The sequence below is a fragment of the Cynara cardunculus genome (assembly GCF_001531365.2).
Source record: "Cynara cardunculus var. scolymus isolate 2C chromosome LG 10, CcrdV1, whole genome shotgun sequence".
Classification (NCBI taxonomy): Eukaryota; Viridiplantae; Streptophyta; class Magnoliopsida; order Asterales; family Asteraceae; genus Cynara; species Cynara cardunculus.
In genome coordinates, this window is record NC_037537.1 from 2831050 (window position 1) to 2855207 (window position 24158).

Here is a 24158-nt window from a genome sequence, read left to right on the forward strand (position 1 = left end):
GGAACGAAAACACACATTAGTGAAAACCCACAGGGAAGAAAACCCTCTTGATTTGAATCTGATTTGGGTCGATTTGAAGCCACCAGAGGCGATGGAGGGTGAAGTCGATCAATTGAGGCGGTGAGGATGGTGAAGTCAATCGATAGAGGGTGAAGTCAATCGATTAAGAGGGTGAAGTCGATCGAATGATGAAGTAGAAATCGGTTCTCTAGATAGTCTTCAGGATTAAGAGGAAAATAAGTGGCTAGGTTATCATTTAATTTTAAGAGGAAACTAAGTGATAAGTGGCTCTGAAAAAAAAAAAAAACAAACGGTCTGAATTGCCTTATGTCTGACCGAACCAGACATAAGTGGTAAAATAAGATCTTTTTAAAAAAAAAAACAAACACCACCTTAGTAAATTGATGATTATTTTAACCAGAAATATAAGGTATAATTGTACATATGGAAAATAATTAATGATTAATTTAGCTATTGGATTGTTATGAAAAGCTATTGAGAGTATATTAAATAGCTAGGGAGCACCACTCTCCATCGTCTTAGAAGATATTTATAGCGTTGTGACTCGTTTTACTGTGTGTCAATTTTATATGGAGTTCTATAATCCTCTTCTTATTTCCCTTGTAACGTCGTCTTATGTTGGTGGATTTTCATGCCTCACGATCAATATTCAATCGAAAGAGTTTGTTCCGACTCTTGACCAATCCAATTTTACCGGAACCATATGCAAGCATGCACGATCTTGTCGTCGGCATTGGTTTCACTTTGAAAGTATTTGACAAGATCTTTTTAAATCATGTAATTCGTCAAAACAACGTATGTTTTTTTTCCTTCTAAATCAAGTTAGTACAATAAAAGTATAAAAGTATAGAAGACCGAAATAAAAGAGATGAAAAATACTAATTAAACATAAACCGTTAAAAGGGAAGAGTAATGTATGGTTGAAAATCATCTTTAGCGGAATCTAAATAGTAAATTAGTGGCCTATAACAACCCAGATAGTAAGACCAAAACCTATAATAACATGACATGTGGAAAATACTGATTCTTTAGTCAGTAGATCGTTACAGATACCGCTAAGAGTAAGGTAAATAGTTAGGGAGTCTCACTCTCCTTCATCTCGATCTTGGAAGATATTTCTGTAGAAAGAGTGAACGTCGGAAGATTGCAACGTTTTGTTAATGGTTTCATTTGGGATTTTGATCGTCCTTTTCTTATTTTCTCTTGTAGCGTTGTCTTTTGTTGGTGGATTATGTATCACGGTCGATAGTAAAGAGCCATCACATTCGAAAGAGTTTGTTCTCACTCTTGATCAATCCAACTTTACTGAAACTATTGGCAAACATAATTTTGTCGTCGTCGAATTTTACGCACCTTGGTAAGTAATTCCATCGTATATGTATTTAATTTCGTCGTTGGAATAAATTGTCTGCATGATCATCGTTGATTTCCATTTTCGTCGTCTTGTTTTAGTCGGATCTTAAATTATTGCATTTTCTATGTGTCACCAGGTGTGGCCATTGCAAGGACCTTGCTCCAGAGGTAATAGTATCATCATCTTCACTTCAATTGATATATTTGGATAAGAATGTTCCTTAATTTATCACTATAAACCAAATGATTTTTTTTCCCCTAAAAATTACTCAGACAAAGTTTCGTCCAGAAAATACTAATGGTTTGGTAAAATCCAATATTTTTCGAGAAAATACCAAGAAATCACTCGGATAGTACTTGAGTAATATGTCACTGATTTGAATTACCCACCAATTTTTGTGACGGTATTCTTACGAATCACCCTTTAGCAACGGATTTCCCAAGGAAAAGTCCGTAGGTAAAAGTCTTCCATTTAATACTGTAACAAAATCGAGTTTATAGATGTTAAAAATGTTTAAATGTCATAATATATTGATTTATACGACTAAAAAGTGTTATATAGATTTATATAACGTTTTTGGACGTTTAAAAGTTTTTTTAGGATACTTGTGAAATGATATGTCATAGTAGGTTTTTTTATTGGGACACTTGTGGGAAGCGTTTTATAAACACATATTTTTCTATAACACCGTTTCTATAAGACAGTCTAATAGAAAGCTTACACATTTTTACGGTCCTATTGTAAACCCGATTTGATTGTAGCGTACAGTATATCGTTTCTTGGTTTCGTATGTCGCTTATGACTTGTTTAACTGATGAGTTTTGCAGTATGAGAAAGCTGCTTGTATATTGAGTAACAATGGGTCCCCAGTAGTTGTAGCAAAAGTTGATGTGAATGATGAAAAGAACAAAGATGTGGCCATTGAATATGACATAAAAAGCTTCCCAACACTGAAACTGATTAGAGATGGAGGGAAAAGGGTACAAGATTACAAAGGACCAAGGGATGCACAAGGAATAGTTGCTTACTTGAAGAAACAATCTGGACCTGCTTCTGCACAAATCAAATCTACAGAAGATGCTACTCATCTTATTGATGGGGATGAGATTGTTATTGTAAGTCTTGTGATGCCTACTCCTTTAACTTTTGTATGTTCTACCTTTCTCTGTATGTATATATATATATATATATATATAGGTGGAGGTTCAAACGAGAACATCTTCATTTTACGAGAACACCCTTATCACATGTGATAATACGCGTAAGGGGACCCTGTAATGTGCGGACGACGTGTTCTACGACTATGATTTAGCATCACATGTGATGGTCTTGATGAATTATAGTATCATATCAACAACACCCTTATCACATGTGATAATACTTGTGAGAGGGCTTAGTGGTATAAGAGCGACTTGGCCCGCAACCAAGATCGTATTGAAAATCGGCTGCGTCTCTAATTTAGTATCACATGTGTATCATATGTAATTGAATATCACATGTGATTGTCTATAGTAAAAGAGTGTTCACGCGTTCTCGTAAAATGAAATGTTCTCGTTTGAACTCTTCCTTATTTATATATATATATATATATATATATATATATATAGGGTTGGGTTCACATGAGACAAGACTGTTTTCATGAGATACGATTCTTACACTTAAAATTTCACAACAAAATGTTGTGAATGTAAAAAAAAAGTCAAATCTTCACAATAAAAACACTATGAAGGTTACCTTTACAATGTTTTGCTGTGAAGTTTCAAGTATAAAATCGTGTCTCACAAAAACAGTCTTATCTTACATGATCCCAAGTATCTCTTCACATATACAGACACGTGTGTGTGTGTGTTATTATTTGTAGCATATTACTATAACAAAAATAGGTTTAATTATGAGAGCAAAAACAAATTAAATGTCTTAGAATACAACTTTACAATACCTAAATTTATAGGATAAACAATTATGTATCATATATAAAAGTGTTATAATAAGTTTATATTACGGCTTTTGAACATTCTAACAAGTTTTATTTGGACATTTTTTAAATCAAGTGTTCTATTACTTTTTTATATGACACTTTTGAAATCTGTCTTATAAACACATATTTTTATAGAACACTTTTTGTATATGATATCATACAAAAAACTAATAGTACGTTTTATTTCAGAATTATCTTAAAAAACTTGTTAAGACACCTAAAAACATACTATAAACTTATTGTAACACTTTTACATATGATATATATGTGTTTGGTTCTATAATTAATCTGAAGTCCTATAAAATAGTCTATTAAGACATTAAATTCATTTACGTCCTATATATAACCAGTATAACAAAAGCATCTAAATGTGTTTGTTCTTTTAGGTTGGAGTGTTCCCCAAATTATCTGGAGAGAAGTTCGAGGCATTTTCAACTTTAGCCGAAAATTTGCGTTCCAACTACGAGTTTGCTCATACATTAAATGCAAAACTTTTACCACGAGGTGATTCTACTGTGTCTGGACCTATTGTCCGTTTATTCAAGCCGTTTGACGAACTTGTAGTAGATTTTGAGGTAAGTTTTACATTCGAAAGCCACTACAAGAGAATTTGGTTTATAGAAAGTCAAAAATGTCGAAATGTCATAATGGATTGTTTTATAGAATTTATGTTTATCAAGTAATTATGCGTTTTATGTAAAAGTATTACGATATTTTTATGAAATATTTTTTGGTGTAAAAACAATTTTTGTGATCAATTTTTGAAATAAAGGGTTCATTTAATTATTTTTATATGACATTATTATTTTTATATAAAAACCAGTGTCTTTTAAAAAGACAGTTTTATAGGATCATTCTCCAAAATATCATATTAAATAGCTAATTTAATAATTTATTTCGAAAAATGTTTGGATATTTTTTGTTAGAATATCCAAAAACACCATATGAACTTATTGTAACACTTTCAAATGGTACATACATTTGTCTAACTGAAAATTTAAGTCTTATAAAAAAGTATATATTATGACACTGAAACGTTTTTTAGCGTCTTACAAACTCGATTTTATTGTAATATGTCTATAAATGATTTAGTACAATTAAATTTGATGGACTATAACAAAACCGGGTTTATAGAAGGCAAAAAAAAAAAAGACTAAGGGGGTGTTTGGTTCAGACAAATGAAAGAAAATGACAAGGAGTGAAAATGGGAATGAATTTTCATTCCCCCTGGTTTAACCTAGAATGAAAATTTGGGTTTCTGGGTAAATGAGTCCATTATGTTATATAAAAACAAACAGTTTCTTTTAGTTTCATTCTTATTGATTACTGTTTAATACATGTAACCAAACACCTCTTAAGTGTCATAATAAACCATTTTATAGGAAAAAAAAATGTTTTATCTTAAGATGTTACAATAAGTTTATAAAACGTTTTTGGATGTTTTAACAACTTATCAAAAACAAGTGTCTTGTTCAAAAAAATGTGTTTACAAGACATTTATCAAAAACATCATATAAAATAGTTAATATGATACTTAATTTTCAAAGATGTTCTAAAAACTTGTGAAGATGTATAAAAACTGTTCTCCAAACTCATTATAACACTTTTAGTCATGAGATTTTTATTGTTTGTGTCTATAAAATTAAATCCAACGTTACAAAATAGTCTATTAAAACACATAAGTCGTTTTTGACATTTTATAAACCCGATTTTATTATAAACGTCTGTTGTTAAATGAACGTTTTTGTTTTAAGAGATAACCATTCTTGCAGGATTTTGATTTGGATGCCTTAGAGACCTTTATTGAGGAAGCAACCATTCCTAGTGTAACACTCTTCAACAAAGATCCAAAGAATCACCCGTTTGTCATCAAATTCTTTAACACTCCCAATACAAAGGTGAAATTTATTAATTGATATATTTATTTATTTTTGATTAACCTGAATATTCAACTCGTTATGTAAGTCGACTAATCCCAGGACGACCACCTGTTTTGCGGTTAGCCCGGAGTCACCGCATTTGAACCTCTGTCGCCACAAAGGGAATTTTCATTCCTCCTTGGATTTTGAACCTGGGACCTCCAGGCACTTGTAACTTTTAGAGTTCAAGCTCAAACCAATCAGGCACCGCTCTTATGGTTTATTTATTTTTGAATACCGAAGTAGATGGTAGATAAGTTCAATCGGCACCTCTAGCACGTTAAGTTTTATTCGAAAAAGAAACTTTTACACCTAAATGTTGTTGGGAGTTGGATATGGGGTTTGTGAGAAATCACAGTAAAAGAACTTGGATAATCTCAAATCACACTTTTGATTGTGGAAAAAATCGAGAGTGATAAACACCAAGAAGTTGTAACGTTTCATACATTAAAATTTGAGAACGAATGCAACTTTAAGAAGAAGTCAGTTACTAGAAGTTATTGGACAGTTACAAAAAGCATTCAAGTCCGAAAGGTGAATTACCTTTTGAGTTCGTTTTGTGTCCTATAAACTCGATGTTGTTGTAATGATATATATTTTCTCTTACGTAGAAGTTTTTGTAACTAAAATGTTATGGTATTGGTAGGCTATGCTTTTTGTGAACTTCAGTAGCAAGCCTTTTGGTGCTTTTGAGTCAAAATATCACGACATCGCTAATGAACACAAGGGAAAAGGAATGAGTTTTCTGATGGCGGATGTTGAAGCTACTCATGCTTTCCAGGTTAGTATCTCTCGCCCGTACTCCTTCCATCCTAAATAAGTATTTTTATTTTTATTTGTCCCAATTAATTCTATCCATAATTTTATGAGAGACACAAATTTATTTCTCTCTATTATTAAGAGTAAAACTGTCATTTAGTTATTTAAAAGTATAATAGCTACAAGTATGTATCTATCTGTGTACAAAGTGATTTACAATCTCTAAGTACGTATAAAACTGATCTAAGTAACTTCTATTTATACTAGAACAGAAATGCTAAAGGTACAAGTAGTTACATGACAATCCTATTACAATATGACATATGTTCTAGTATCCTTGGGTCTTCAACTCTTCAATCTTCTAATCGGAGAAACTCCTCAAAGTGAAAATACTACCTACCTAACTCTTGATGATGTATTAAGAGTTAGCTCCGAACTCTGATAACTCTTCTGAAGACTGTAAGACTTGGACTGCATTCGTCATAGCCGAACTCTAAACAAATATCAAAACCTCATACCGTTCATGTTAGATCTTGAAAAAGGCCAATATGCTTCTTCGGTAGAGCTAAGTTATCGCATGTGCCTACAACATACTCGATCACATCAATGCCCAAACGTCACGTCCTGCTATTGACAATACCCTCTTGAAGCGACAAGATGCAATTGTCAAACAATGGATCTACGAGACTATCATCCTTAATCCTGATTCTACTGCTCAAGAAATCAGGCCAGTGGGTCGGCCCAACAATACCACCTTGCCCATACACATGCAACCAAACTCACAAAAGCAAAAGTACATTAGCTAATTGATCAGACAAGAGTTTGAGTTGTTGGACTTTAAGTACATTCATATGTTCAAAATAGCAAAAATCTTCAGAACTTTTACTTATTTGGATACCTTCAATAATCAATCTGAAAGCTTCAGAAGAGGGTATTGGGAGTTTATGGAAAGAATTGGGAAAATGAAGAGAACAGTTTATTCAAATATGAAGATTGCCAAGTTTAATGATTTAAAGATAAAGAGATGGAAGAAATTCAAATATGTAGTTTAATGAGTTCTCTGAGGTTGATTTTAAGAACTTACACTTACAAGATATGTGGGAGCTTCATTGAAAGTTGGCACCTTATGAAACAAAGTTTCAAAATTCAGAAAGGGTGTTACTGCTATAAGGCATGGAATGCTCAAAGCAACAAAGTGGGTTGCATTCATAGATTTCCAAATTGCATTTGAGCTCAAAAGAGAGAAGTATGCTTGCTTAATGCTGAAAATAATAGAAATTAGATATATAAAATGATAAAGTTTTAATCTTTATAAATAAAGTTTAACTCTTTTATCCAAAAGATAAATTAGACTACAAGGCTAAAACCTTTATTATAAAAAGAGGGTAACTTTAATATCCAGAATCAACCACAAACCGATCACTACCACACAGATTTGAATCTATCCTCCAATAGATTCAATGAAAGAATGGAATAGAAAAAGAGTTGTCCACTTAGTGAACAAAAAGTTAATGAAATACACGAAAATTGAAACCAACCTGTTTGAAGTGATGTTGATTTGGGATCTGCACCGTAAAACCTATCCTTAAAGCTTTTGTACGACCATTTTTGTATGTTGTGAGTCTACTAATCGCAAAGCCCAAGATTTGATGCAGTAACGTGTTTCGTTTATTAACAACTTTGATAACGAACTCAAAAGCAAAGCAGATGTAGAGTGTTGGTAGAGGAACTTGATTGAAGCAGAAATTCGAGAGAAAAAAAAGGAAGCAGATGATTTTTTAGTGTGTGTTAGGGGTGGTGTTAACCCAGTATTTATACTGGTTAAACCCCCCTAAACCCCACAATTTTGTCCCCACAAATTCGGATCACGTTGGGTTAGTTGGAGGATAATCCTCCAACAATAATTATCCTCTAAAAATGTGTTTAAAACCAATTTGAAAACCGATTTTAATCTGTTTAAACCAAATCCAATAATTAGTAGTTTATAATTAAACCTTAGTTATCTATCTCTCTATAATTTGTATAAAAAAGATAAGCAGGAGCTCAGGGCAAAGTTCCTTCTGCTTCGATGCGAGGTGCAAAGTGTGCCTCCTTACGCCACTTTCGTGAATCTCGTGCCTGCACCCACGTCCTCAGCTACGGTCATGCACGGGCGTGTGTGTTGGGCCTTCCACTCATGACCTCCACCATGAGACCACCAATTAGTTCAAGGCCTAATTGAGAGGAAAGCCTTATAAGGCTCTCTAATATTTTTCTATCTACCAATGTGGGATGGAGGATAAATTTCCAACCTCACTAACATTTCCAATAATCCCCCACCAGGTTGGACAGTTTTCTGACATTCATTGCAAATAATGTTACAATGGTGTCACTGAGATTAAATCCTGCTTGATATAAGTATGAAAGAAGGGATCAATTCAGTGGTATCCTTATGATTTAAACCTTGAATCTTATGACCACTTTGGCTTACTTACACACATCATCTATCATCCTTGCTTTCTCATTGAGCACGAATATGGCCATGCACTAAATGTTGTTTCATGACTTACTAGAAGAGGAGCCACTACTCTTCGTTTGAGGCGGCACCATCTCTAAGTCATATACTCAAAGTTCTATAACATCTTTGTTGCTAAGATGCCTCAAAACTTTTTTAAGAGATTAATTCAACCTTATTTTTGACAACGCCGTACTATCTGTTACCTTACATGGATCTATCAATTGATAGTACCTTCTATCGGTTAAGTGACTAGTTGTTAACCTTTAAATTTGGTAAATAGGGGCACTATATCCAAGTTGAATTTCCATCACTAACTGATTCTACGTGGTTTCAAACCCATGTCTCTGCTAGTTGACCCTACCAAGTCTCTTGTCAAAGGCTTGGTCAACGAATCTGCCAAGTTCCCACAAGACTTGACAAACACAATAGTATAAATCCACCCACTTGTGGATTTAGAATCACTTGAGTGATCTATCCAACCGGCATCAGAATATCCCTCCAAGATTCATGGATGTGTAGAATATGTCAATTCTAGATCTTTGGTTCTTTTCAAGTATCCCAGTACTCTGCTAATTAATTTCCAGTGATCTGGACCCGGATTGCTAGTATATTGACTCAATTTATTCACAGCAAAATCAATGTCTGGTCTAGTACAATGCATTGCATACATCATGCATCTTATTGCACTAGCATATTCTAGTTGAGCCACTATTCTACCAGAGTTTTTATCGAGTTTCACACTTGAATCAAATGGAGTGTTAAACTTCTTTATATTCAGATGTTGAAACTTGGTCAGTATCTTCTCTATGTAGTGGGATTTACTTAGAGAGATTTGAGATGCTGACCTTTTAATCTTTATCCCAATGATGATATCTACTTCTCCAAGATCTTTCATCTTAAAGTTCGAGGATAAGTACCCTTTTGTCTCAAGAATACCTTCTAGATCGGTTCCGATGATTAACATATCATCAACAGACATATTACCATAGTGTATCCTCTCATGCATTTTGAGTAAATGCACCTGTCGGGCCCATTATGTTGGAACCCAAAAGATGTGGCAGTCGTATCAAATCTTTCGTGCCACTATTTGGGAGTTTGTTTTAACCCATATAGAGATTTAACAAGTTTTCACACTTTGTTCTCTTGTCTAGGTACTACAACCCTTCAGGATGCTCCATATAAACCTCGTTTAAATGCCATTCAGGAAGGCTGTTTTCAAATCCATTTGATGAATATACAATCCTTTTATGGCTGAAATTGCTATAAGAGTTCGAATAGAACGGATTCTAGCAACTAGAGCATAGGTGTCAAAATCTTCGACTCCTTCTTTCTGTATGTACCTTTAAGCCACCAATCTAGCCTTAAAGGATGATATTGAATCATCAGGGTGCTTCCTCCTTTTGAATATCCATTTGGAACTGATGGGTTTCACCCTGGTAGCCAAATCAGCCAATTCCCAAGTTTCGTTTCCCAAGATAGTCTGTTTCATCATTTATTGCTTCCTTACACATAGGATCATTCCTTAAAGTCATAGCCTCTTTATATATCTTAGGATCATCTTCAGTATTGATAGATAAAATGACCTCCATTGTCACTTTGTTTTGTGTCCCTTCTACCAAGTACGAGAAGAAATCATTTCCTAGACTTTTCTCTTTTCTCGGTCTTGTACTTCTTCATGGTTCGTCAACCTTATTTCAGGTTTTTGAACTATCACAAGATGAACAAGAAGGATTAGAGGTCAATGTTGGTTCTAATCTTTCGGCATCTTCTGAAAACTAATTTTCAAAGAATTCCACATACATGAATTCTACTATAACTCCTGATTCTTTGTCCAATAATCTATAAGACTTGTTATTTATCACGTATCCAACAAATATGCTTTTAACATCATTAGCTCCCAATTTAGATCTTTTTGGATAAGGGTTTGATAGTAGGCAATACAACCCCAGACTCTAAAGTTGTTCAGGTTTGGTTTCTTTCCAAAACTCATATAGGCTAGTTGGAATCACACGACTAGTGATTCGGTTATGAATATGGCATGCAGTTAGCAGGGCTTCTCCCCAGAGATTGTTTGGCTGACCCGATTGGTTCAACATACAGTTAACCATTTCAACAAGGGTTCGGTTCTTTCGTTTCGCTAAATTTTGTTGAGGAGTAAATGGTAAGGTGTGTTCATGTTTGATACCATTCTCTTTACAGAATGTATCGAACTCTCTATTGAAATATTCGCCACATCTGTCTGATTGAAGTATTTTGATTCGTTTTTCGAGTTGATTTTCGATCAGCTTTATATAATTTAAAGGGTTCAAAAGTTTCATCTTTTGAGTGTAATAAATAAACATGAAAAAAGCGACTGAAGTCATCACATAATGTAATGAAATACATTTTACCTCCTCGGGTAAGTATTCCATTCAATTAACAAATATTAGAATGAATCAACTCTAAAACTGATGTGTCCCCTTTAACCGATGGAACATGTTTCTTTGTAAATATTAATTTTCACGAGTTTCACATTTTCCAAAATATTTGTTGTCAATTTTGATTAACAGGGCCGTCCCAATCTTTTTGGAGGCCTTGTTACATTATTACCTGAGTGAGGATGATAGTACTACTTCTAGCTATTGATGATTGGTCCTCCCAAGTCCCAAAAGATTTTGATTGCACTGCAAGAGATAAACACATGTACATATTAACATATATTAGAAATAAGAAATAATAATTTGATCATTTGAACATAATTCCTAAACAATCTGAAAATTGAAGTTTGGACAAACACAGAAAAATAACAAACCAGGGAGACCTTTCATATACTTGCAAAATTGTATTCAAACAACTGAACTACACACAGAACAACACTTCCAGGAATATTCAACACATAATGAAAAAAAAGAACCGAATTTCACAATTTGTGTATACATAATTACAGATAAAGAACTTAGGATACTTTATCTCACCTTTAGGATTTAGGAATTAGGTTAAAATCGACCACCTACTCACTCACTAATAGTCCAACCAAATTACCAATTGACCAAGACCAACACAAATGACACATGAAATCAACAAAAAAACAATAAGTAATCGACCAAATTGTTGAGATTATAAGATTTAATAACAGTGAATAGTAATCAGGGAACGAGTAATCAACAACAACTTGACCAAACATGTATTTATAATTAACAAAAATAATCTAAAATCTAACCGTTGTCCTAGTTGTCGTTGCATATCTAAAACCGAATGGTCCGAATCATTAGCCATTTTGAAGAATTCAATCGACGATAATCGAGGACGGGACGGATAGAGAGGAGAGGGGAGATCGAGGCGACGAGGGCACGAGGTGAGTAGTCTGGTCTGCACGCCTGGTTCTGGTCCAGCGACCAGCGTGTCCAGGAATGAAATCGAAAATCGTGTGTGACTGTGAGTGTGTTGTCTCGTTGTGAACGCAAGGCTGGTGAGTGGTGAAACCTTACTACCTTAGCCGACCGTACCCTTGCAGCCTTGCTGTAAAATTGGGCCAAATGGAATATATTAGAATAGATGAGCTGTAAATTTTGGGCCCCAAAACATAGGGGGCCCTGTTCTGAATGACACATTTAACAGGCCCATGGATGGGCCTGTTGATTAACCTTTATTTTGCATTTTTTCAATATTTCTTACATTTGTATAAGCAAGACTTTTGTGCCATAAAGAAATAACACAAGAAAAATAATCCAAAGAATCAACTTCATTCATAACGTTGAGAATTACATAAATTGTAGAAATGGAAAAAATCAAAAACTTCATCAGATGTAGCTAACACATTACTACCTACTGACTCACTAGGTCCGGCCTCCTCATCATCATCCTCACTCAGATTCAGGCGATACATACCCATCTGTTAGTATCCCTTCCCAATAAAGGTCTTCTTTTTGTAGATCACGAGCTTTCTTGCCTCAATGTTTATTCCAAACTCGTTTTCATCGAGCTTGTTTGCAAAAACGAGGCTCTTATTAATAGAAGGCACGTAAAGAACATTTTAGAGAGTGACGATCTTGCCAAAAGCGAATTTCAGTAGCACGGTATCCATTCCAACAACGTCAGCACGACCGTTGTTAGCTACTATCACTTGTTTACCCTCTCGGACTGGTCCATATTCAACAAACTTGGACCTGGAGTCACAAACATGAACAGTGGCTTCAGAATCCAAGTACCAGCCTCCTCTTCCAGCCACAATCCTTGTCGAGGCCTTTGAATTCATATCAATATCCTCCATGTTAAGATTCACTACAAGGTTCTGAATCCCTTCAACAGAGTTAGCAACAGGCGATCCGGACTTTCTATGCTTGAACTCACGAGCATAGTGTCCCGTCTCTCCGCAGATGTGACACTTTCCGACACTTTTGAAATGTTGCTCTGGATTTGATTGATGACCCGATATTTTTGAAGTTCTTCTTTTATGGACCTAAGTTCCACTTTTTTATTTGGACCTCCAGCCCTTCCCTTACCCTTGCCTCCAGCCTGCATGTTGTTAGCACTTAACATAGACTTGCCTCTCTTATCCCGATTAAGTGCCTCTTCCTCGATTCGAAGATGTTTTAGTAAATCATCCAAAGAATGATCTTCATATTTATGCATCACTCTTTTTGAAAAAAAATTCCAACATGGGGGCAATTTATCTATTATTGTCCCTACTTGGAAAATTTCAGGAATAGGTATGGAAAGTGATTTCAGTTTTTTTACTAAAAGATGGAGCTCATGCACTTGCTCCAGAATCGGTTTATCATTTACCATTTGAAATCTCAAGTATTGAGACACAAGATACTTATTTGTACCATCTTCTTGTGATTTATACTTGAATTCCAACGCTTTCCAAAGTTCCCTTGGGCACGTAATCGGGGAGTACAGATCATACAACCAATCTGACAAGACATTTTTTATATGTCCACAAGCAAAGGTTTCTTCTTCCTTGCGGATTAGTCTCAGTTTTTCAAGGTCGGCTATTCTTTTTCTATCCGGTTCTTTTCCCGGTTGAGGAACCAAATTTTCAGGAATGAGAGGGAGGTCTGGGTCAAAAACATAGTAGAGCTTCACAACCATCAACATGAATTTGACCTTCTCGGCCCAACGGGTATAATTGGTCCTGTCGAACTTCTCAAGTTTCATCATGTCTTGGTTCAAGATTCGGTAGTTTTCGGAGTCCATTTATTACAAAACCTTTAAGATTGTTGAATATAATAAAAATTAGACAGATAAAATGATAAAGTTTTAATCTTTACAAATAAAGTTTAACTCTTTTATCCAAACGATAAATTAGACTATAAGGTTTAAACCTTTATTATAAAAAGACGGTAACTTTAATATTCAGGATCAAACCACAAACCGATCACTACCACACAGATTTGATGCAGTAACGTGTTTTGTTTATCAACATCTTTGATAACGAACTCAAAAGCAAATCAGATGCAGAGGTTTGGTAGAAGAATTTGATTGACGCAGAAATTCGAGAGAGAGAAAGGAAGCAGGCGATTTTTCCAGTGTGTCTTAGAGGTGGTTTTAACCCAATATTTATACTGGTTAAACCCCCCTAAACCCACAATTTTATCTCCCCAAATTCGGATTACGTTGGGTTAGTTGGAGGATAATCCTCCAACAATAATTATCCTCTAAAAACGTGCTTAAAACCAATTTGAAAACCAATTTTAATATGTTTAAACCCACTCTGATAATTAACGGTTTATAGTTAAACCTTAATTATCTATCTCTCTATAATTTGTATCAAAAAGATACTCGGGAGCTCGGGGCGAGGCTCCTTCTGCTCCGATATAATTTGTATAAAAAAGATACATCTCTTGAAGGAGTTGAGGATATGAAAACTGCCTCTGATGTTGAAAAACCATTAGCTAGATTTGTGTTCAGACTAACCAGCAACAACCATTAGCAGAGGTCTCTAAATATTCTTCTGGTACTCTGAGACAGATATTTGATACTCTGTAGAAAGACTGAAGAAGATGGTGAAATTTCTAAGTACTAAGTCTTTAGAGTTTGGCTGCTTTGTTATGAGAGTTCGACACCAACTCTAGATACACTTATCCATAGTTAGACACTTACGCATTTTTACTCTGATATGTTTCTCAAGATTGAAGACGCAAAGCTTCAAAATACTATGCCACATGTTACAGGCTTATTAATCTGTGTTGTAATTCAATGTAACTGTAGCCTTTCCATACTATATAATAGAAGTCAGTCAAATCTGTTTTTGTAACTTTTGATCATTCCATTTATATATATCATTGTAACAATTTCTCTCAAAAATCTTTTGTACTCATATCTCTTACCCAAACAGTATCCTTACCCAACCAACCCATCAATAACCCCGATACTTCTATCCCACCTGGTTCCCAAGAGCCTAGCCACCAAACACCTTAAACGACCCCACCTGCCACCTCTTTACTCATGGCAACCAGAAGTAAACATGGTGTTTTTAAGACGAAATTAATTTTAATATAAACAATTAATTCCCTTCTATCTCACCCATTCCAAAAACCCCTAAATCAGCTTTAAATGGCCAATTTGGAATGCATCCATGCAAGATGAATACAAGGTTCTTATTAAAATGAGATGTGGGAACTTGTTCTACACCCTCAAGGAGTCAACGTTATTCATTGTGTGTGGTTGTTCAAGCATAAATACAGATATGATGGGTCGCTTGAGTGACATAAGGCTTGAATTATTCTAAATTGGAAATATCAACAGGTTGGTATTGACTATGACGAAACTCTTAGTTCTGTGGTTTAGCCCGCTACAATTCATATGGTATTGAGTCTTTTTACTGGACGAGAACGGCCCATTCATCAACTTGATGTTATGTGGCCATTTACATGAAACAGATTATATGCATCAACCTCCAGGTTTAGCAATGCGTGTGTTCCAGGCTACGTATGCAAGCTTCAGAAATCTCTATATGGGCTCAAGCAGGCTCCCCGAGCATGGCACCAAAGGTTTGCCAGTTTTCTTGTTCATATAGGTTTCACAAGCAGCAAGAGTGACACTTCGTTGTTCATTTTTAAAAGGGAACTAACATGGCATACTTACTCTTATATCTCGATGACATTGTCTTGACTGCCTCTTCTGATAGCCTACAAACTTAAATAATAAGTATGAATTTTTGTAATGTCTGATTTGGGCCCACTCAGTTACTTTCTTGGTATTGCTGTCTTTCTCCACTCCTCAAGTATGTTTCTCTCCTGATGAAAATATGCTAAAGAATGCTAAGTCGTGCCTACATGAGCAATTTCCACCAGGAAGCATCACCAGTGGACATTAAATTGAAGCCTGGGGAAAACTGTAGGCATGTGGTTCCCGATGCCTTGTTGTATAGGAGCCTCGTTATTGCCTTACAATATCTTATCTTCACCCGTCCTGATATCCCATATGTCGTTTAGCAAGTGTGTCTCTTCGTGCATGCTCCTCGAGAGCCCTACTTCAATGCTCTCAAATGAATATTATTTCTTATTAAGGGCACCTTATCCTATGGCATGAATCTTTATCCTTCGGCTCCGAAAAACCTCATTGCCCATACAGATGCTGATTGAGGTGGCTACCCCGATACTCGTCAGCTACTGTGTTTTCCTCAATGGTAATTTAGTATCCTTGTCATCCAAATGACAACCTACGTTAGAGTTCTTTATGTTTCATCTTCCTATTAGTTTGCCGACATTTTCACCAAAGGTCTTCCTACTTCCTAGACATCTATTTCCAGATTTGTATAGATATCAATTAGTGATTTGTGAAGATCTTGTTTAAATAATATATATTGATTAATGTTTACATTGACAGTTTTTTGGACTTACAGAAGACCATGTTCCTGCCATGGTTATAAACAACGATAAACATCATAAGTATGTGAAACCAAACATAGAGCCCGACCACCTTGAACTTTGGATGAAGGAATACAAGGTACGTGATTATTTTCAGTTTTATATTTGTTTTTTATGTTGTAATTATGGTTATAAAGTTGTAATAACGATGTTAAACAAAAACGCATGCATTTCAATGTCTTTTGCCTCGCTTCTCGCCTACGATATCAAGTTTACAAGACAGAAAATAAAAATTAAGTGGTCTGATAGACGGTTTTACATAACATATAATTTTAAAAAGCAAACGCATCTACATTCTATGTAAAAGTGTTATAACAAGTTTAGATCAAACCTTTAGTCATCTTAACAAACTTTTTAGGACCCCTTCGAAATAAAATTATGCCATGCTAGTTTTTTATATGATACCTTTGAGAAGTGTCTATGAGCACAACTTGTTATAGAACACTTGTTTTTATAAACATTTTTCGAATAATGTCATATTAAAAAATTAATATGACGGATTATTTCAAAATTTTCTAAAAAAAATTGTTAAGATGCCGAGAAGCATCCTATAAATTTATTTTAACAGTTTTACATATAACACACAAGTTTTAGGTTCTGTAGTATGTTAGTTTACTTAGGGGCGGTTACCAAATGCTAACCACGTAAGTGCTTATCCGGTGAGCATGACAAAAACCGATAATCTTAACCTTTGAGACGTATGACAAGGACCGAGAATTTCTACCTGTCAAATGAGGGTGATGACTCTTATATGGTTAGCGTTTACCAGGTAAGATTGTTCGCCTATTATGTCATTTTGATGGCTGAAAATATTACCTAGTAAGGTAAGTAGGAGTGGTAACTTTTACCGATAAACGTTTGTCAACTAAACATTTGCTAAACGACCCCTTAGGTATTTTTAACTTTCTGTAAACTCGATTTTTTTGTAATATCTTTAACCCTTTGCCTGGATGATTTGGGTGGCCTTCCTACTTGAATGCAGGATGGAAAAGTTGCACCATATGTGAAATCTGAGCCTATACCTGAGGCGAATAATCAACCAGTTAAGGTTGTTGTTGCTGATAATTTCCATGATATTGTTTTCAAGTCAGGGAAAAACGGTATGCAAAGCAATAGTTAATTATCTTGTTGAATGTATAGGATGTTAAAAAGAGTTGTTTTATAAGAACTCAGTTTATATGACCAAATAAACTTATTGCAACCCTCTTACGTAGGACACAGATTGTTTGGTCCTATAAACTTAAGTCCTATAAAATAGTCTATTGGACATCTAGACGTTTTTACACCCTATAAAACCAATTTCGTTCTAGTGATTCTTGAATCAACGGTTACTAACTGAACAATCAAAAATTTATAGTTCTGATGGAGTTTTATGCTCCATGGTGTGGAGATTGCAAAGAGTTGGCTCCAATCTTGGATGAAGTCGCTTTTTCATTTTCAAATGATGATGATGTTGTCATTGCTAAGATGGTAAGGTTCTTTAAATTCAACCTTATATTGTGTGAATAATTGGTGATGCTACATAGCCTATGGTCACATACACATTCATTATGAAGGCATGGAATTAACACACACCTTATCTTTACCAATAGATGCTGGCACCAGAAACCTAGTCTTCACTATGTATGTATTCTTGACAAAACCATTGTTGTATCGAGTGATATATATATATATATATATATAGAGAGAGAGAGAGAGAGAAAGAAAGGGATAAATAGAGAGATACATCGTTTGGAAGCATAAAATTTTTTAAGTCTCTTCAAGTACGTGAGCTTCAATAGACTGAGATTTTGTACCTTTGTTGTGTTTTTATCTATCTAATTAGAATCCTGCAGTTTGAAGGGGGTTGGTGTGAGAGTTTTAGTAAATTAGCTAGACTTGAAGATTTTGCATAATAACTTAGAGATAGAACTTCCTACAATAGTGTTAGAACCCCTCTTCTAAACTTAAAGAATCTCTTGAGAAAACTGTTCATCGTCCACATTTTAATCAATAGGTACTTGGGGTGTACACTACACCAATTCATATACCCCTCTTGGGTTTGTCTTGACCATAGACCTTTAATCTTTTAATTCCTTCGATAAATATGGTGCATAATAGACTTTATCAAGTTTTAATGCTAGGATAAATGAGTCATTTGATCAAAGTCTTGATATATGTTTAAAGTCAACTAGATTATGTTTCGGGTCATCTTAGGTGCCGTTAACTGGATCAAACCATGTCCATCTAAATAAAAACAACGCAACGACGTCTATACCTATGATATTCCATCTCTAGGACTTCATCTAACAATTGGTAGTCAAACTCATAATCATTGTAACAAGAACCTTTCACGTAACACCACTATTATGCGAGGAGTGACCGGTATCTTGAGTTAGCAAGTGGAACTTGTAACCATTGGTAAAAAAACATCAGATAACTCCAAATGGAGCAGCCATGTTGCCAAAACTTTTAGATGATTAGTATTGGAGTCTGACTGACACATACTGACGAATAAACATATCAATTGTAATATTTTATTAAGTAAATATAATTAATGACGAAAAATAATATGTATACACTTACGTCTCTTAAACCAGTCAACAAATCTTTTACCTCTGTGTTTATCGAGTCCCGTTTCATCAATATACCATTTACCTGTGACCCCCTCACTACCTATCTCCTTCCCCCATCCCCACCATTGACCACCATCTCCATCGACACTCCCCTCGATCGCCCCCTCAAATGCCTTTAAACATCCTCATTGATCACCCTCCATCTGGGAAAACCCTCCATTCGCGGTCATCTCTATCCCAACCTTCTTCTCTAACCCAACCTCCAGACTTGCAACACACATACACACATTGCACATATACACATTGCAAACACAATTGTACATATACAACAGACATTGTGCACACTGTAGAAACACATACATATGTAAACAACGTAGGTATCACAGTGGTACGATAGTTGTTATCAAATTGGTATGATAGTGGTACCACAATTGGTATCATAGTGGTCTCAAATTTACTTGGTGTGTTTTGGGTATATCACATTATATATATTTGGTATCACATTGTGTATCTTGGTGTATTTTGGGTATCACATGGTGTTCATCGGAGGCCAGAGGTAGGGGGGAGAGAGAGAGAGAGAGAGAGAGAGAGAGAGAGAGGAGAGTTAAAAAAATTAAAATACCTAAAATGCCCTTTAATTATAATTTTAAGTCAAATTACCAAAAATATTAGTTTCCTAATTTATCCATTAATTTGTGGTTAAGATTGAATCTAACAGTTATCACAAACTAATCAATTATTCTTTGAATGGACCGCTATATATATATATATATATATATGTGTGTGTGTGTGTGTGTGTGTGTATAAACTTGGAATCATGTGAGATAAGTCTGTTTTTGTGAGACCCGACCAAATTTTCACACTTCAAAAAACTTTACTTTTTATTATTTACTTCCTTTCTTTTTCTTTTTCTTTTTTCACTTTATACCTTTTTCGTATTAGTTATTTGTTTATTTATTAGCTAAAAACATTAAAAAATTACATATTTTTTTACCATAAAGTGGAACTTTTTTACTAAAATTTAAGGCGAATACAAATTTTTAATTGTGTGGAGTTCGGTTGGTTAGAGTTAGTTTGTTTATATTCCTGTAATAGTATTAACATAATAAAATGTTAATTAAACTCTTTAAGGTTATTTTCTGTATATTTGGCCCAAACTCTGTAGAATTTAGGTTTATTTGTTCAGAGTTAAATTATGGGTTAATTTGTTAATTTAGGACTAACTACGTAGCTCAATTTATTTATATTTGGGGTTAACTCTTTAGATTTTAGGGTTTCTTTGTTTATATTTGAGCTTAATATGTTGTATGTTGATTTAACACTAGAAACGTACCAACAATTGAGTTGTTTAGAAGTCTTAAGAGATAATTTCTTTTGAAAAAGGCTAGTCTATCAATTTTTAATTACTTAAATATTTAATTTATATTTAATCGACCCAAAATAACCAAAAAAGAGTCTCTGTAATGCTTTTGTAACTAATTCTTTTTTTTTTACGGTATTTTATGATACCACTTTCAAAAACTCGTGAATCTCCACCACTGCCACTGCTTCCACCTCAAAACTTCCCATTCAATCTTAATTCTTAGTTTGGTAACTATTGTCTCAAGTTGCGGTCTTCTTAAAATCAGTTTTTTTGTCTCTCAAGGTAACCGTGAGGTTTATATACATGTTACCATACTTTCTTTTAGGTGAGATATATAATTAGTACGTTTGGTTTGGTTTGGTTTGGTTTGGTTTGATTTTAGTCTAGTAACTAATGTCTTTTGTTTTCTTCTAATGAACTGTTGTACATATGTTGACCCTTGCATATTTTATGTGAAGCTTGTTCAGTTATTTATTTATTACGTTGTACAGGATGCTACTGCAAATGATATTGTACATGAAGGCATTGACATTAAGGCTTACCCTACATTGTACTTCAAGTCAGCAAGCAGAAACTTATTTCCATATGATGGAAACAGAACCAAGGAAAAGATTATTGATTTCATTAAGACCAATAAAGATCAAGAAACTCAGTATGACTATTCCAGAAAAGAGGAACTATAGTTTGAGGTATTGAATCTTCTAAAGTCCTTTAGTATGATGGTTGAACATTTGTATTAAATGTTAGTTGTGATTTTGATGGTACCGCTATAAATCTAGATTCTTTCCTTTTATTTGCAGGAATAATTCCTAAAAATTCATCCCTCTAGAGGAGATTCATGGACAGTTGCACATGTCTGTAGCAAGACGTCGATTACAGTTGCAGAGAGCGGTGCTTTCAGCTAGTCGTCTTCCCAAGACCTTATATGAGATCACACAACTACAATATATTGGATTTCGCTTGATCTGATATGTATTAACTTTTTTAGGATATATCATTTCTATCAGTGTCTTAACTTATCCTTAAAATAATAAATGCTTTTGGTTAATATTTAATAACAATGTTGGCCTCCATCATGTCGTCTTACATGATGAACTAACTAATCAAAATAACGAGCATTGTGATTTTTTAGCGTGCTTTAGTTAATGGGAGATTGAATGACTGATTCGTGTTAGCGTTTGACCCCGAATTTCAAACTCTGAGATTGATTGATAACTAGTCTAAAAGGACTCGCACAGGTGTTCGTCGGTTTACATTTGATTGGTAATTAGTCTATGATTTGGTGAATATTTGGATTTCGTCCCTAAAATGGATTATCTACAGTAATGGTCCATACTTTTTTTATTTCATAACAATCAGTGTTTCTGAAGCTAATATCGTAAACCGTTAGATCCTTCACATCACAGCACCTCACTTGAGGGGCAAATCAATCTTTTTATAGACCATCGGAGACAAAAACCAGATTTTGGGCAAACCACATGACCAACAATGAAATATACTCTAAAATTATTTGTATTTTTTTAAAATATATTTTACTAAAAACATTTAATATATCTAATCACAAATTATATTTCTTAAACTAAAGTATATATTAGATAAAAATAATGAAGATTTAGTTAAGACGCAATAATTTGAAGGATTTCATCTGATTCTAGAAATCGAAAAGTAAAAAAAAGAGAAGTTAATGTATTGTAACTTTTTATTTCTAGACAACAAAAGTTTTCTTTATAAGTTGCTCATACAGTTATCTATTATTCTTGTAGGATTTGACGATAATTTTTATTAACTATTTGAAATAATCAGTATTTTTTTTAATATTTATAACATGTGTATACGTTCAAAATGTTAGTGCTTTTTGGAATTTTCTTTTCTTATTATTTTGATCGTAAATCTCATCCTCTAAAAAGGTTATCCTATCACCCTCCTTGCCCAAGTCGAAACAATGGCTATTGAAGGAGTAGATCCCAGAACATTGAAAATTAACATAAAAAGTAACACGATTCACTAGTGTATTTATTTTTGTACAAACATTACGGCTGCAGTTAGCCAGTATAAGAAGAGAATGGATGTTGAAGATTTAGCATATTTATGAACACATCACATGAACCTCATGATGTTGATATGAAGAAAATGAATCACTTACATTGTATTTCTGGATTTGGGAAAAAATCAAGAGAATGAAAGAAAGGGAACCTCCTTGTGTTAATATAACTATTTCAAGAATAAGGTGAAATGTTGTGTACTCATATAAACTTTATAATATATATATATATATATATATATATATATATATATATATAATTTTCTTAATAGGAAAAACCAAAAAGAATAACTGAAAACACAAAAATAACATTCACTTAACGAAGTTAGCATTAGAGATTATCTGCAAACCAAAATGCTTAATCTAGTGACCATTCTTGTTCTTCAATGCGTTTAGGTTGTGTTTGGTACTTGGACATAACAAGATAAGACAGGAAAAAACTCACTATCTCATGTTTGACACGACATGGGACAAGACAAGAACTCATTGTCCCATGTTTGGCGCAAGACAAGGACACGAACAAGGACAAGGTGGGATAGCGTGGGACTAAAAAGGTTTTTCTTGTTCCACCAAAATATGTGAAACAAGATAGGACAAGAATGTGAAAGAAACTATAATATTACTAATATAAACTCGTTTGATATATATATATATATATATATATAACCTTAATATGATACTTGTTTTAATAGTCACCATCACTAGTTGCAGCCACCACCGCCACTGTCGGCCACCTCCACATCCCCTTTCACTACAACAACCTCCTCCACAACCACTGTCCGCCATCGACCACCACCATCCATATCCATAACCACTATCATCGTTAGCCACCTCCACCTCCTTCTCCATTACAACAACTTCCTCTAGTACTTCAATAACCGTCGTCCATCACCACCACTGTAACACCCCCAATCTCACATTGCATATGTAACACATATTTCATACATAGAATACATGTTAAGCCCACAAAGGTCCTTAATACAAGAGTCTATAATGCAAAATACATAACTCAAATTTCAAAAGTACATGCTCTTGTATCTTAACATCTATACTTTAAACTTGACTAATTAAGATCTTCATACAGCTAAGCACATAGGGAAATAATCATAGAATGTTCTTTCACTTATTATCATTACCTGCACACATATTTGTAAACACAAAATGAGGGTTAGACATGAATGTCTAGTGAGGTTTCCCTTTTATGTAATGGAGGGTGAAGATCATCAAAACATTTAAACCATTTCATATGATGGAGGATAAAGCCACATTCTGTTTGAGTCCATTAGACCTCTGGTTTCAAAGACCACACTTGGAAAATATTTCACTCATAATAGGACCAGAGCCCCTCTAGTTCCTCTACCAGAGCTTCTGATTCCTCAATCAGAGCTTCTGGTTGTACTAACCAGAGCCTCTTACTTCAAGTAATTTCTCATAATGTTCCTTGACTAACTTTGTAAGTAATAAAATAGCCTTTTTCCATAACTAAAATTGATTACAAAGAGTTCATGTATAACCAGAGCTTCTGGTTGTACTAACCAGAGCTTCTGGTTCAAAAGTCAAGACCAACCAGAGCCTTTGGTTCAACGTATAAGCCAACCAGAGCCCCTTTGGTCTGTTTTCATAAGAAAAGTTTCTAAGTATAAAAATCTTTGAATTATCTTTAAAATGTAAATTTGACACAAAGCTCGTTTCTTACGAATACGGAGCCTCTGGTTTAACTAAACACTTTGTAAAAGACTTGTATATTTTTCAAACCATCATCCAGAACCCTCTGGTTCTATATAGAGGTCCAACCAGAGCCTCTCTGGTTCCTTGCAA

At 34.4% G+C, this 24158-nt stretch overlaps 1 protein-coding gene across 1 annotated transcript; it reads left to right on the forward strand.

The window, feature by feature from the left end:
- Positions 1-590: 590 nt before the first annotated feature.
- Positions 591-20982, forward strand: LOC112519169 (protein disulfide-isomerase-like). Its single transcript, XM_025127166.1, has 11 exons — positions 591-771; positions 1231-1378; positions 1512-1542; positions 2203-2490; positions 3740-3928; positions 5126-5251; positions 5919-6053; positions 16341-16460; positions 17364-17481; positions 17739-17851; positions 20791-20982. The coding sequence occupies exons 1-11, from the start codon at positions 591-593 to the stop codon at positions 20980-20982; spliced, it is 1641 nt and encodes a 546-aa protein (XP_024982934.1).
- Positions 20983-24158: the final 3176 nt, after the last annotated feature.